The 15741-nt window shown below is 34.3% G+C and overlaps 1 protein-coding gene and 1 long non-coding RNA gene across 2 annotated transcripts in view; both read left to right on the forward strand.

Annotated features, from left to right (window-relative positions):
- The window catches only part of LOC123528998 (calcium/calmodulin-dependent protein kinase type 1-like), an 87835-nt gene extending 84956 nt beyond the window's left edge, over window positions 1–2879 (forward strand). The window contains exon 9 of the mRNA XM_045309146.2: window positions 1383–2879. Within this exon, the coding sequence (XP_045165081.1) occupies window positions 1383–1560 (178 nt within the window). The 3' untranslated portion in view covers window positions 1561–2879. The remainder of the gene's footprint in view (window positions 1–1382) is intronic.
- A 2022-nt stretch (window positions 2880–4901) lies between these two features.
- LOC123528999 (uncharacterized) lies at window positions 4902–6408 on the forward strand. Its single transcript, XR_006682064.2, has 2 exons — window positions 4902–5796; window positions 6192–6408. It is a non-coding gene; the product is annotated as an uncharacterized LOC123528999 (long non-coding RNA).
- Window positions 6409–15741: the final 9333 nt, after the last annotated feature.

Raw genomic sequence — 15741 nt, forward strand, 5'->3', positions numbered from 1 at the left:
GTATGTAAAAGCCTTTATTGCCTTTCCTTGGTGTGTAAAAGCCTTTATTGCCTTTCTTTGGTATGTAAAAAGCCTTTATTGCCTTTCCTTGGTATGTAAAAAGCCTTTATTGCCTTTCCTTGGTATGTAAAAGCCTTTATTGCCTTTCCTTGGTATGTAAAAGCTTTTATTGCCTTTCCTTGGTATGTAAAAACCTTTAACATTTTCTGTGTCACAAAGCAGTGTCTTATACTATAATATTGCGTAACTATTTCACATATCTATGTGTAATATATGGAAATATGGAAAAGTAGATGGAAAATAAGTAGTCAGCTAGATTTCCATATATATATAGATATTATTCCCTGAGGAAATGTTTTAACACAATAAGCAATCGAGATATTATCAGTGAGTATAAGGTCATTGTTTTGTTATAACAGGTTACTCATCTTGACCACAAACTTCCATTTTCATCATTACAGTATCGATAGTGTAGTGAAAATGGTGTTGAGCTGTTGTAAGTCTCTCCCGTGCCACTACTTGCATTATTGAATCAAGACTGCACTCGAGAGAGCATTAGATAGTCTTGCTGATTTGTCATAGAAAGCAGCCAGTTGTTCAGGCTTCTATGAAACTTTCATTGCAGATGCAGTTTGTAATATTAAAAAGGCAAAGCCTCTGAGCGAGCGTAGCTTAAACGGCAAAGAAACTATTCACTGCTTAAAACAATTCTGAGAACCTATCCACTTGAAAAGAAACAAAAATTTAGTGTCATTATACCTGTAACAGCGAATATCATACGTTGCAAAATTTATGGAAAGCCGGTGTCACGGTGACGTCATTACCTGTTTGTGGCGTTCTTATGGCTTTATGCTTATTTATGATATTTCATCCCATTTTCTGGCCAATGCTTGATCTTTTAAAAGAAAATCGTATTTTTTTCTACCAACTGGAAATCTTTCTTGCATTATTTTTGAGTGATGGATAATATTCAGCAATCAAATGAAGTTCTGTATTCACTGCCAACAAAGCATTTCCTGTGAGCACCTGTCCTCTAGGGACACGCACTTTGTAAAATAAAAGCAAAATTGAAATTATTTCCATAACATTACTTTTTTAAAAATAAAGACACCTAATGAGCATAGAGATTGTAACTCAAATATAAAATTAAAAAAAACAAAACAATTTTCCCGACATTGACGGAAGTAGAACAAAATGGCGGCACCCAAAATGGCGGCGCCCAGACGAGAGGAAAATTTTTCAGCTACATCTCTTTGCCCCATTCGGCACACCTTTGTTATATTCGCCTACACATTGCCGTAAGGCGAGCTACGCGCTCGCAATTGCGCTTCGCTCGCTATAATTACACATAATTATTCATAATTGTATTTTTTGATTGACAGGATATCTGGTAATACTGCCCTGGATAAGGATATCCATGCCTCAGTCAGTGCACAGATGCAGAAGAATTTTATAAAAAGTAAATGGAAGAGAGCTTTCAATGCCACAGCTGTTATCAGACAGATGCGGAAACTTGCAATGCACAAGGAGGATCAAAATAACAAGAAGATACATGAATAAGACTGTGTTAAGAACTTTATTCCAGTTGCCTATGAAAGATCAAAACATTTAGAGAAGCAGTCAGCCAAGTTTAGTCTGGTTCCAGGACTGTTTTTCTGTGCAAAGCATAGAACAAGTCTGTTTGGTTGGACTGGTTTATAGAGTTTCACAGTCTGGATTTTGCAAGTAAAGCTGTTTTAACAGCAGTTTTATATTGGTCAGACCTAAGTATGCATTATTTGATGCATTTCTCAGTATGCAAAGTTTGTAAAAGGGAAATTCATGCATTTTTAATGCCTATTTCATATTTAATACAAAGTAATTAGTGAAGTTGTAATTGTTTACGTTTGAAAGTTACTTCATGTGTAATCAAAATTTGTTTAAAACTGTAGATCATTTAATTTTCTATAGAGTTTATTTAGCTAAAGAGATACCTTTTACATAAATTTTGAAACTGTATTGCCAAACTTTGAGAGTGCATAATCATTATAATATAAAGCATAATATAGAGTAAGGGAATCTTGAAGTAAGTGTTTAGGAAAAGCAGATATCATAGAAATCATATCTTGATGATGAATCAAATCATTTTTCTAACATTGAAAGTTCATGTGCCTATGAAGTTTAAAGAAAGCTCTTCTCTTCCATAAATGTTTTCACAGTCCAGCATCAAATTTTACATCAAGGGCCAAAGCTAACAGTTTTCTGCCATAGATTTGAACTATAGTTTGAGAAGATGGGTTAACTTGCTGAAAATGAGTGGTTTATTACATGTGCAAGTTAAATTTTAATTTAGTTTTTGATAAATATGTATGAAACAGTTTGTGATTTGTTGCCTTAATATTACAGATATGACAGGTTGTAGCTGGTTTAGGGTTTTTGGGGTGTTTCGTGGTCTGTTATGAAGTATAGAGACAAAAGATTTGTTTTTCAAATAAAAAAATACGTATGCATACTTTTAATCACAGGTTTCAAGATTAAGGGAAAATTTATTCTTTGAGATCAGATGTTTAGGAAACCAGCTTACTCCTATGTAAAACAGTATGAAAATATTTTGTAAATAAACATGAATGTTCAACATGTTTTAATGTCAGGTACGTGCAAAATAATCTTTGTACGGAAATGACAAATTATATCAAATACATATATTTGGCCATTTATATTGCCTGTAAGGGTGTTTGTTTTGTTATCACTTTGACAAAAATCTCAGAATTTACTGCTTATGTTAAAATGTTAGTAAAGCTTGGATATTTTGTGCTTTTGTTTGCTAATAATAAGTAATGTTGTGCTGCATATATTAGATACTTTGTTACAGGGTATATGAGCTTTATTAGCCCACCTTAATCTGAATGGTATGCTTAATTTAATACCATTTTGTGACGGCGTCCTTCCATCCGTCCGTCCGTCCGTCCTTCCGTTAACAATTTCTCGTTATCGCATCTCCTCAGAAACTACCAGGGGGATTTTGACCAAACTTTGTCAGAATGATGTATTGGTACCCTAGTTGTGTCCCCCTGAAAATCAGACTGGTTTAACAAATTTTTAGTAAGTTATTGCCCTTTGTTTATTTCTATAATTTACATAGATTTTTAATGGGGAAAAAAATTTTTGAAAATATTTTGCCAAAACCACAGACCCTAGGGTTTTGATATTTGGTATGAAGATCATCTAGTGGGTCTTCCCAGGATGATTGAAATTATTTCCCTGGGGTCTAATTGGCCCCACCCGGGGGTCACAGGGTTTATATAGACTTATAAGGGAAAAATTTTGGGAAAAACCTTTGCCCAAAAACACAAGGCCTAGGGTTTTGATATTTTGTATGTGACATCATTAGGGTTTCTACTAAGATTGTTCAAATTATCCCCCTAGGGTCAAATATGGCCCCCCCCGGGGGGTCACATGGTTTACATAGCCTTATATAGGGAAAAAAACTTTAAAAATCTTCTTGTCCAAACCACAAAAGCCTAGGGCTTTGATATTGTAATGTAGCATCGCCTGGTGGTTCTCTACCAAGTTTGTTAAAATTACCCCCCTGGGGTTTCAAATATGGCCCCGCCCTGGGTCACATGGTTCATATAGACTTATATAGGGAAAAGCTTTTAAAAACTTTTGTCAATAACCTACAACATTCAAATTTGGACCACAGTATGGTTTTGAGTGGAAAGATAAACCCTTGACATGAGTTGACCTTGATTTTGACTAGGACCTACTTTCACATTTCTGTAGTACAGCCTTCAGATTTGGACCATTGCATAGTTTTATGTACCGAAATTAACTTTGACCTTAAGATTGACCAAATGACCTACTTTCACATTTCTGTAGCTACAGGCTTCAAATTTAGACCACATGCATAGTTTTGTGCACTGAAATAAACTTTGACCTTGACATTGGACCTAGGGGACTCTTTTACATTTTTGAAGGTTAAGGCTTAAAATTTTGGGAAACCCCCCATGCATAATTTCGCGTTCCGAAATGAAATTTTGACCTTGATTTTGACCAGTGACCTACTTTCACATTTCTCAAGCTACAGCCTTAAAATTTGGACCACATGCAACTTTTTATGTCCCGAAACAAACTTTAACCTTTACATTGACCTAGTGCCCTACTTTCACATTTTTAAAGGTCAGGCTTCAAATTTGGACCCATGAGTTCTGTATTCCAAAAAAAAAATTTGCCCTTGATTTTGATTTAGTGACCTACTTTCACATTTCTCAAGCTACACCCTTCAAATTTGGACCACTTGCATAGTTTTATGTACTGAAATTAACTTGACCTTAAGATTGACCTAGTGACCTGCTTTCACATTTCGTAGCTACAGGCTTCAAATTTAGACCAATGCATGGTTTTGTGTACCGAAACAAACTTTGACCTTTACATTGACCTAGTGACCTACTTTCACATTTCTCAAGCTCAGCCTTAAAATTTTGGCCCACTTGCGTAGTTTTGTGTACCGAAATGAACTTTGACCTTAAGATTGACCTAGTGACCAATTCCAATTCTGTAGCTACAAGGCTTCAATTTAGACCACATGAATAGGATTGTGTCCCGAAAAAACTTTGCCCTTGCCCTTGACCTAGTGACCTACTTCATAATTTTGAAGGTACAGGCTTCAATTTTGGACTACATGATTATTTGTTTCTAAAGTAAAAAATTTGACCTTGATTTTGACTTAGTGCCCTACTTTCACATCTCAAGCTACAGCCTTCAATTGGACCACTTGCATAGTTTTGTGTACCGAAAAAAAACTTGACCTTAGGATTGATTAGTGCCCTACTTTCCATTTTAAAGCTACAGCTTTCGAATTTGGCCCAACATGCCAGTGTTGTGTAGGGGAATGAAATTTGCCCTTTGGGAGCTGGGTCAGTAAGTCTTGAAATTTGGAACACTCAAAAATGGCACATTGGTGGGCGCCAAAATCACTCTGTGATCTCTTGTTAACCCTTAGCCTGCTAAATTTCTGAAATGGACTATGCCATCATTCAATTTGGGCAATACCATTTATTAATCGAACAGGTGTTCACTGAAAATTTACTGACTGAATAGCAAACAGTGCAAAACCATGATCAGCCTGCTGATCTTGGTCTGCACTGGTCGCAAAGGCAAAACCACTTGCCGCCAGCAGGCTAAAGGTTAATAAACTGGGAAAGAAACATATCTGTAAAAATGATGGATTTAGTTGATTGTGATGTTAAACAAATATGCATGTAGCGTATAGAGTGACATATAGCCAAAGTACTTCTTTAGAAGGTGGTAGTCTAGTTTCATAGACCACAACCTGTTTATTCTTTGCTTATTTCTTTATTCTCGTAGCCAAATCGTACCGGTAATTGTAAAGATTTTTTTTTATTGAAAATAGAAAATTATTTTAATATTTTTCATTGTAAAATTTGTAAGTAATGTCTTGTCAATGTATAAAAAATATTTTGTGATTTAAACAACATACACAAATATATACAGAAGTACATAGCAACTATATGAAGAGAGACAATATGATATCACTGACATAATATTATACAGTTGAATCAAATACATATGAGCCACGCCATGAGAAAACCAACATAGTGGGTTTGCAACCAGCATGGATCCAGACCAGCCTGCGCATCCACGCAGTCTGGTCAGGATCCGTGCTGTTCGCTAACAGTTTCTGTAATTGCAATAGGCTTTGAAGGCAAGCAGCATGGATCCTGACCAGACTGCGGGGATGTACAGGCTGGTCTAGATCCATGCTGGGCGCAAACTCTCTATGTTTGTTTTCTCATGGTGCGGCTCATATAACAACACAGACAAATGTTTTTAAAGTTAAACACACCTGTTAATCAATCATTAGGAACAAATGCCTTAATACACTGATAATACACTGAATTTAGTAAATAGAACCTACTGCATTTAAAAAAGAAAACTGGTATAAAACAATGTTTCTAAATGTGATTTCATAGGTCATGTACTTGTTATTACTGAAAGTGTTTTAAAGCCAAATAAAGGGAACAAACGCGTGAGATTTTTGTTCAAACTGACCAAACCGTATTTGGCATATGGATTAAAGTGTCATGAATTATTTGTTTTAGTATACTTAATAAAAATGATTAGACATTAAGTTAAGTTGGGCCACGCCGTGAGAAAACCAACATAGTGCGTCTGCCACCATGGCTGGTCAGGCACAGCTCAAATTTTTGTATGAAACAATTATTGGAACAGTGAAAAGAATATACATGTGTAATTCAGGCTTCGGGCATATACATAGTGTGCCAGTCTGAATATTTTTTTGTGGAACAGCTTGTCACTTTGAACAAAGTAGGAAATATGGAAATGTGATATAATATAAGCATGATTAATTTGTTGAGAGGCTTATTTTTAATAAAACATATTTCATAGCATTTCGTAAAGAAATTTATACCGGTAAGTAAAAATGACTTCACATATCTTGCAAGAAGATGGATATATATTTGTGCAATTTTTATACATTTTTACAGTGGGCTAGGGCTAGAGTTCTGTTCCGAGAAGTGAATGTGTGGTGTAAGCCAGTGAAATTGTCAAGATCATTTTTACCTCTTTTCTCAGTATTTGTTAAAAATGACTGAAATTGACAATAGAATACCCTACAAAATTGTTTTTTTTGATGATAAATCCAAACACTATTAAAGATAATTTGAAATTCAAAAAAGTTCCTTGTTACTGAAAAGGTGGTTCTGACAGTAGCGTTGCTTTTTAGCATTTTTATGCACTCGGCATCTACTGATGCGGGAGGCATATAGTGATTGTCCTGTCCATGACGTTTTGTTCGTTCATTCATCTGTACAGGTTAACAAAGGACCCCGTTTCGTCTACATAATACCCCTAACTAGAATGACTTGATATTACATCAGATGTAACCTGTGACCATTCCTCAATCTTCAGACATCACTGACCTACAGTTTGACCTTGACCTAGAACTTGTCCTCGTTTGGGGACTTAGGTTTCTTTTTGTAAGGATGCCTCCGGGGCATCAAGCGTGTATTGAACGCAGCTCCTTGTTTTTTTTGGGATACAAACTACCAAAGTTGATGTTGTGAATAGATAGTTTGATAAAACATTTCTGTAATTACTACTTTTCTATTCAGTTTCTTTTAATGTGTGTTCTCTTAATAATTTATGTTAGTGTAAGAATGTTTTTAATTGATACATAAAAAAAAAATTAATAATGGTAATATTACTGAATAAGTTAAAGTCTATCGGGCAAGCACAGATACACAGAAACTAAAAGAGTTTGAAATTAACATGTGCAGTTATAAAATGAACAATTTTATGAGATTGCATCTTGAGGTTATCTGAACCGACTTGCCAAGTTCACTTTGTATAAATAGTAAAACAAGTGCTGAGGCAGTTACGTATCTTTGGATCAGTTCTATAAATGTAAAGTTAATTAAACTACGAGATATCAAAACTTTTCAGTCAAATCATACTTGTAGATGATAATTCTTAATCTTTTGCCACTCTGACTTGTGAAGTCAAAATACCATTTCTTGACAAGTTTTTATAATGGCAGCTTATAGGAGAATCCCACTTTGAAGAATTTTTCTATATGACGTAAGATTTAGGTTTTAATGAAACATCTCTACTGTTGTAACTGCACCTGCCTTCTACCATAAAGTCATATAAAATATTACCCTTTTTTTTTATTGTAGGGAATTTAGTTAAAGAGAGTTCTAAATATCAGTTTTGTTTTATGAGATATCATGACATTTATTCACATATATGAACATGTCTATTATTGCAAGTCATTTTCAGAAATTCAGTAAAGTTCCAAGTTCTATCAATATAAGCCACTTCGTGTTACAAGCATTTTATACAAATACAGTGACTATTAAACACATAAAACATTGTCACCATGACATTAGATAGATGTGTGCATGAGAAAAGATATCTGTGATAAGAAATTCATGTATATTGTTATCCCCCGCCAAAGGTGGAGGGATACAGTTTTGGCATTGTCCGTCTTTCTGTCTGTTCGTCAGCCTCTGGAGCCATAGCTAGGAAATTGGTTTGGAATAAATTTAAACAAACGTCATATACATTGTTTACACCCACTATAAGTAAATGAGGCTTGTCCAGTTTCATTCGGATGCCGCAAGTAACATCAGAGTTATTGCATCTTAGTAGTTTCTACTGTTACTATAAAGGGTATTTTTCTATAAATATATATGTCAGTTTCTGCTTCGTAACTTAGCATATTTGACTAGAACTAGAAATTAAATTGAATTTAGATCACCATAATGTTGTAGTGCACACACGATTTCGTCAGGATCTCTTAAGCGTTAACTTAAGAGTTATTGCCCTTGAATTGTATAAAAAATCCACATATTTGTACATACCGGTAACAAACTAACAAATTGGTATTAATTTCTTAAACTTCTTTCATTTTTCCATGACATTTATTATCAGCATGTAAGTATGTGTCCCACAACCGATCAATCCTCATGTCCCCTGGTCACACACCCACCCCCTCCCCCGCCCCAACCAATTTTTTTTTTTTACTTGTTTTAAACCAAACCTTCCATGAATAATTATCAACAGCAAAGTTTTACCCTCCCCTCGCCTTGCTGTGCCACCCAGTCCCTCCCCTCCCACCCCTCCCATCAAAAACAATATTTATTTAATTTTATATTTTCTGCAATATTATTATCAACATGTGAAATTTTGTACCCTCACATGGTCACCCCCCCCCCCCCCCCCCCAAAAAAAATATAACAATTCAAACCTTACCTGAATATTTATCAACATGTGCATTTGTAAAACATCCACCCCACCCCCTCCCTACGTCCACCATCCACATTCAAATTTTCTGTACTTTAAAGTTCAAACGTAATGGAATTATTTGCTTCTTAGTAACATCTTTAACTTTTTGCCGGATATATTTCTTTGCCATTTCTCACCACAAACCCATCCGGCGGGGAATACTGATTCATCGAATATGCTTGTTTTCATTACAAATGCAAACTATGGACTGGGACCAAAATTGTTTTAGTAAATTACATTAAGTAGTAGTCATATAGACATAATCTGTAATACAGTATGTATTAGAAACCATAATTCATACTTCATTTAAACATTTTTAAATAACTTTTTGAAATGAAAGTGTAATTATTACACGACATTTTTAAAAAGATAGTCATCTTAAATTTTCGGGATATATACTTTGAAATGATAGTAAAATTTAAATTCGGAAATATTTATAAAACTGCGATATTGCCCCCTAATGATGCCTTGTTTGGTGGTCATTCTGGCAGGTGAATACACATAGAAATGTGCTTATATTTTCTTTTAGTGCATACAACTCCCGTTTTTCGAAATATTAAATCAAGCTTGAAGATAATATTGCAATGAAATACATAGCTCATATTATTTGTGTGAGTAAATGAATTTAAAGATGATATATACTAAATAAATTTAGATATGACTATACTGAATACCTTCTCTCCTGTACATGACCTTATAATGTGTGAATTTTTTTTATGTAATTATGCTTTACAGGTTGTTTTCAAAAAAGATTTCCTAATGTATGTACAGATGTATCAGACAGATAATTTCCTTTAAGGACTCATATGTAATATATAAATTGTCTTCAACAACTACTGTGAAATCATTAATTTTTAATAGTATAAAATTTTGTGGTATTGCCTGAAATGTCTTTTTGTTGTGATGTGAATAAGTGGATTTCCACTTCTCAAGAAAAAAAAAAGAGAGGTTTTTTTTTTGTTTGTCGAGATGTTGTTGTTTGGGTTAATGCCACCACAGATTCAAGTAAAATTAATTCCCAGTGAATATTCATGATTTCACAATAAGTTAATTTTATCTTGAAGTTGTGATGCTGTGATGTGTATTTTATTGATATTTTTTTCTGTCGTAAATTTCATCAGCATTTTCAATTGATATTGTTTGGTTACTAGCACTTACATTAATTTTGTTACGTATATATTTTGTATTATATTTATTGTAAATGTTGGTTTACCTTGTTTTGTTTTGATGAATATTTTCTTCATAGTTATATATTTATTTCTACTATTTTCTTTTGAAATTTAAGCTAGTTAATAAATTAAATGTGTATATAAAACATGTGTAAGATAAGGCTTTAAGATGTTTTATTACAATGTCAGTTCTACTTAAACACAGAGAATAAGCAGCCTTTGTATGAGATTTTAGATCAGTTAGAACATTAGTTTTTGATGAACTGTCTAGACACATGGGGTGAGCAGTTTCAGGAACTTTATAATGTCTGGGTGTTTTTTTTCACCTGTAGGTACTGCAGTTGGTTTTATACTCTATTTAATTATGTAAACATGTGCTTAATTAGGTTAACATTAATCTAAAGAATATTAATAGATTGTATGCTGCAGTCAGTGCACCTCTTCACACTGTGATTATATTTGTGTTTTGGGGTGTTTTCCATACTGTACATAATTAAGGATTAATTATCTGCCTATCAGGGTTAATTGATGAACTTCTTTGGGGCCTTCATTGCGGAGCAGCCAAAGGGTTGCAGTAGCCAACTTCCATTTCTTTTTGCTTTGGGTTTTTCTTTTTGCTGTGGGTTCAAAACCTCTCTTGCGGTGATGAAAGTGCTTGCTTAGTTGGAAGCTATTCAGCTTCTTTACTTACCTGTGATTCTACCCAGGTACCAGCTCATTCCTGAATAATTCCAAGAGTGGCACTTCCTCCAAAATGGCTCTATCAAAAGATCATCATAGACCTTATGTTTGTTTCTACAGTGACTTAAAACAAGGTTACTAAATTTCAATTTGAAAAATAGACTGTGCTGTAACTTCTTTTGAAAAAAAAAAGACTTACTGAAAACTTCAGTTGAAAAATAGACTGTAATGTAAACTTCAATTGAAAAATAGACTGTACTGTAACCTTATATTGAAAAATACACTGTGCTGTAACCTTCTATTGAAAAATAGACTGTACTGTAAACTTCAATTGAAAAATAGACTGTACTGTAACCTTCTATTGAAAAATAGACTGTGCTGTAATCTTCAATTGAAAAAAAAAAAACTAATCTAAAAAATGCAATATTTAGTTGGAGGAATGAATATCAGTTTGAGGTTGTATCACTACAATTTGCTTTACACATCATTCAGGAGATGGAACAGATATTAAAGGATAGCCCAGTAATATAAATGTTACAAGCTGAGTTACACACACACTGATTAGCCCTTACCATGCTAAATTTCTATAATGGACTGGTTCATCTTCCAATTTGGGCAGTACCATTCATCATTTGAAGGGGAGTTTACTGAAAATTTACTGACTGAATAGCGAACAGTGCAGACCATGATCAGACTGCACGTATGTGCAGGCTGATCTTGGTCTGCACTGGTCACAAAGGCAGAATCAATCGAGTCCAGCATGGTAAGGGTTAATTTGATAGATAATATTCATACATATCTAATACCTCAATGCAAGATATATTTATGGCTTTGGATTCATAAACGTTCATATTTTATACGGAATATAGTGCACTTTTTGTACATGGATGATGTATATTGGATTATCTTATTAAAAGAAATATAAATGACCTTACAACAATTTGTAGCTTTTTCGCAATTACAACTGACAATGTGGTGTGTTGTATGGTTGTACCCTCACACAGTGCATTGTCTTAAAGAGGACCACTTGATCATTTTTTTTAGCTTCACTTAGTGCCCCAGGCTAGATATATCATTACTCTGTTATATAAAGTTTTGCATCATTTGATATATTTGGCCTTCCAGAAACAGCCGGTAGTATAAGGGAGCGTAAAGTAATAGAACTGTCTGTTACTTGTTTCAAACATTTCATTTCCAAGATATTACTTTTAAACAATTGTGAGAATATTCCATTGAAACTTGACACAAATGCATAGGGAAAAAAAATGAAATTTTATGGTCATGTTATAATTGTACATTAATAAGCCAAAGGTTGAAGATTGAGGTTTTATTCAGTGAGCAAGAATGACTTGATAAGGGCTGGTGTGTAGGATACATGTATGTAATATTTTTCACACCTTTATCATTCCCCTCAGTTGGTATATCTGCTCACTGTCTATCTGTCTATTGGTCTGTTAGTACAGCATTTGAGTCGCACCATGAGAAAACCAACATAGTGCGTTTTTGACCAGCATGGATCCAGACCAGCCTGCACATCCGCACAGTCTGGCCAGGATTCATGCTGTTCGGTTTCAAAGTCTATTGCAATTAGAGAAACTGTTAGTAAACAGTATTGATCCTGACCAGCCTGCACAGATGTGCAGGCTGGTCTGGATCCATGCTGGTCGCAAATGCACTGTGTTGGTTTTCTCATGGCGTGGTGGCACATTTGGTTTCTTATCAATAACTGAAGTATGACTGGTATGACAATGGTCAAATTTCATATGATTGCCTGTTGTCAATAGATGAACTGTATTGTTGTAGGGGTCAGTAAGTCAAGGTCACAATGACATTGATAGTGAAAACTGTTTCCACTGAATAACAAAGGAACACTGGCCGTCAGTCTTCATAAAATGGATGACTTAATTTTTTTTTAATGTCATTTGATCAATGGTTAAAGTCACAGCATACAAAATATCATACTTGTTCCTTCGGACAGGCCCGCATGTGATGTATATTTGTTTTACAAACGGCTCTTGTTTAAAAGATTCATTAGACAAAAGGAGCTGTATTATGTATACTTGGTCATGATTCTAATAGTCTTGATAATGTTATGACCGAAGAAGTTAGAGTAACACAGATCCAGGTACAGCTCTTCAGATTTTGTCTGATGTCATTGTAGTTTTCATTTATTATGAATGTTTGCAATGTACTGTTGAGAGTTAAAGCCAATCAAGGGGATAAACATAATTTCTTCAAGTTGCTATGTTGATCTCAGTGGTTGATTGTCCCTTGAAACATTTGAGAAAATGGACAATATATTTTTTACTATTGGTTTTGTGAAGAATCTGTTAGTTCATCAATAAAACATGGCAATTTTTTATTGTTTAGTATCAAGATGTGATACCTTAATTATGTCTGTAGTGGAAGCTGTTGTTTTAACTTTCAAAAGGTCATTTGAGCCGCACCATGAGAAAACCAACATCGAGAGCTTTTGCGATCACATGATCCTGACCAGCCTGGCCAGGATCCAGGCTGTTAGCTAAAGTTTCCTCTAATTGCAATATCTTTTGAAAGCAAACAGCATGGATCCTGACCAGACAGCGCAGATGCGCAGACTGGTCTGGATCCATGCTGGTCGCAAACGCACTATGTTTATTTTCTCATGGCGTGGCTCAATTTTGCTTTACCCATGATATACCTGTATCCTACTAGAATACCTAGAAAACCAGTTTTTGTAGTCAATTCAAAAAGCAACAGAACCCTAGTTATTGTTGAAGCTATAAACAACGAGTGGATTGACTGGAACATTAATGTTGGAAACCTTTGTCAAATATTCTGTCCATTTTCATGAAACTTTCAGCAGTCGATACTTTATATATATTTATTTTTTCGTGTTACATCCCATATTTATATAAATACTTTACGACTGATAAATTGCATTTTACTTTAAAAAAGATTAAAGATATGCTGCCTAATATAAAAAGAGATTTAAATAGTATTATAATGTTAGTTTGGGTTAAACACAGTAAAATCCGCACTCTGAACAAAACACCTATGGGACAAACACATTTAGTTTACATAGTTTACATTTCTTTTAGTTAAAAAAAAAAAAAAAGAAGAAGAAATTTTGAAGAAAATACGAAAGGAATTTTATCTAGTCTATAAGAATCAAAAGACATGTTTTGTCCAGGTGTGGAGGACATTTATTTTCTAATTAGACATGAATTAGGCGAGGTCCATTATTTTTGATGGTGGGTCAGTATTTTCTGAGAGAACAAAATTTTGATATACAAGTTTTACAATTAAAGCTGAACACTGAAATTTAATTGTGTGCAATTTTGCATTTTTGTTTAGAAATTCCATTGTTTATTGACCGTTTTGTATGGTAGTCTTGTTTCATAAGTCTTCTTGTTATATATTTTACTTACATATTGTTAGCATTTTGTCCATGTGTAGACTTATGTACTTTTCTCTTTTTTCAAATTTCAACTCAACACAAAGATAAAATTATTTTAACATTATTGTAGTTGTCTTTTTCTTGCACATCAAATGTCATTTACCTTTGACATTAAAGTGTGACCTTGACTTTGGAGCAAGTAGTCAGGGTCTTGTGATAACACTTTTGTACTTTTTAAATTATATTGGCCTAAAATAGCTGTAAAAGCCTTATGGACAAGATTAAGTCAAGGCAACGGTCGTTCTGACATTTAATTTTATCACTGGTTGGATTCTTATAACATTAAAAGAAGTGAAAGAATTTTCAAAATCGATAAAAAATAAGTTATGGAGCATTTAACCTTTTTTTGGTCAAACTGGTGCCATTTGTTGGAGGGGCAAAAAAAAAACAAATGGCAGATCTTAAATTTTTAGATACACATTTAAACTGTATTTACTTATTTCTGTAAAATAATTTCTCTACTTTTTCCAGCTGTAATGAAAGAAATTATTATCTTTTACACCTTAACACCCAAGAAACATGAAAATCAATCTATTTAAAAGGTTATTTGCTAAGTAAAGAATTCACAGTGTGGCCTTAATGACATCATAAACACTAAAATGGCTACCTCCTTGATCAGACATTTTCTTTAATTTCAAACTGCCATCTCTTTTCCAATAGTGGTCCCGATTTAAAAATTCTTTTCAGACTATATGAAAGCTGAGGATGCTTTAATAAAACTAACTTAGTTGTCCGGCTTTCCTTACTTTTTAAAGTCACTAAATCCCGCGACCTCATATAAGGACCCCAACCTAACCTGCAGTCTTGGGTTCGCACATTTTTTCAGTTTATCTGTTTCAGGCCCATAACGTTTTGAATTAAGAGCACATTTAAAGTCACTCAAGTAAGAAGTATGGCCCATAACAAAAGAAATTTATTGTTTTTATTTCACGACTACATAGTCATTTGTTACCTAGAGTTCAAATGATGAAAAACAACCTTAGGTAGGTAATATCCATGGGAAGTCTGACTGGATATCTTGTCTATACCATAACTTTGTTATTTGTATTTCAGTTCTATTAAACTTGGCTGATGTACTGATACCAACAATGCAGTATGCACTGCACAGAATACATTATCTATCTTTTGATATATTTTCTTCATACTAACAATTATCTTTGCAATACATGGGTGTGCTTGATTTTTTTTTTTTTTTTGTATCCATTGCTTGTTATCAGTCTGTTTCTGTCGCTCAATGGTTAAGGTTGCTAACTTCGTATGAGTTGCCCCTCACCAATTTGGGTTCGAGCCTCATTCAGAGCACTGATTTCTTCGCACGAGAGCCATCCATCTGGCTTACAGGAAGTCTGTGGTTCTACTTAGGTGCCCTCTTGTGAGGAAATAATGCATGGAGGGCGCCTGGGGTCTTCCTCCATCACAAGAGGAAAGTCGCCATATAACCTATAACTGTGTCAGTGTGACGTTAAACCAAACAAAACAACCTTGCTCAAACATGTGAACCAAGGTTTTATCACCTGCTGGCAACTTAGAAATAACCCAATAATTAAGTTGTATTTTTCAGGAGTTTCTAGGCACATTGTAGTCAGTTTCTTTTGCTCTTCAGTGAGTGAGAGTACCACCTTTCTTGGGTGCTAATGATTTTTC

The sequence above is a fragment of the Mercenaria mercenaria genome, chromosome 13 (assembly GCF_021730395.1).
Source record: "Mercenaria mercenaria strain notata chromosome 13, MADL_Memer_1, whole genome shotgun sequence".
Taxonomy (NCBI): domain Eukaryota; kingdom Metazoa; phylum Mollusca; class Bivalvia; order Venerida; family Veneridae; genus Mercenaria; species Mercenaria mercenaria.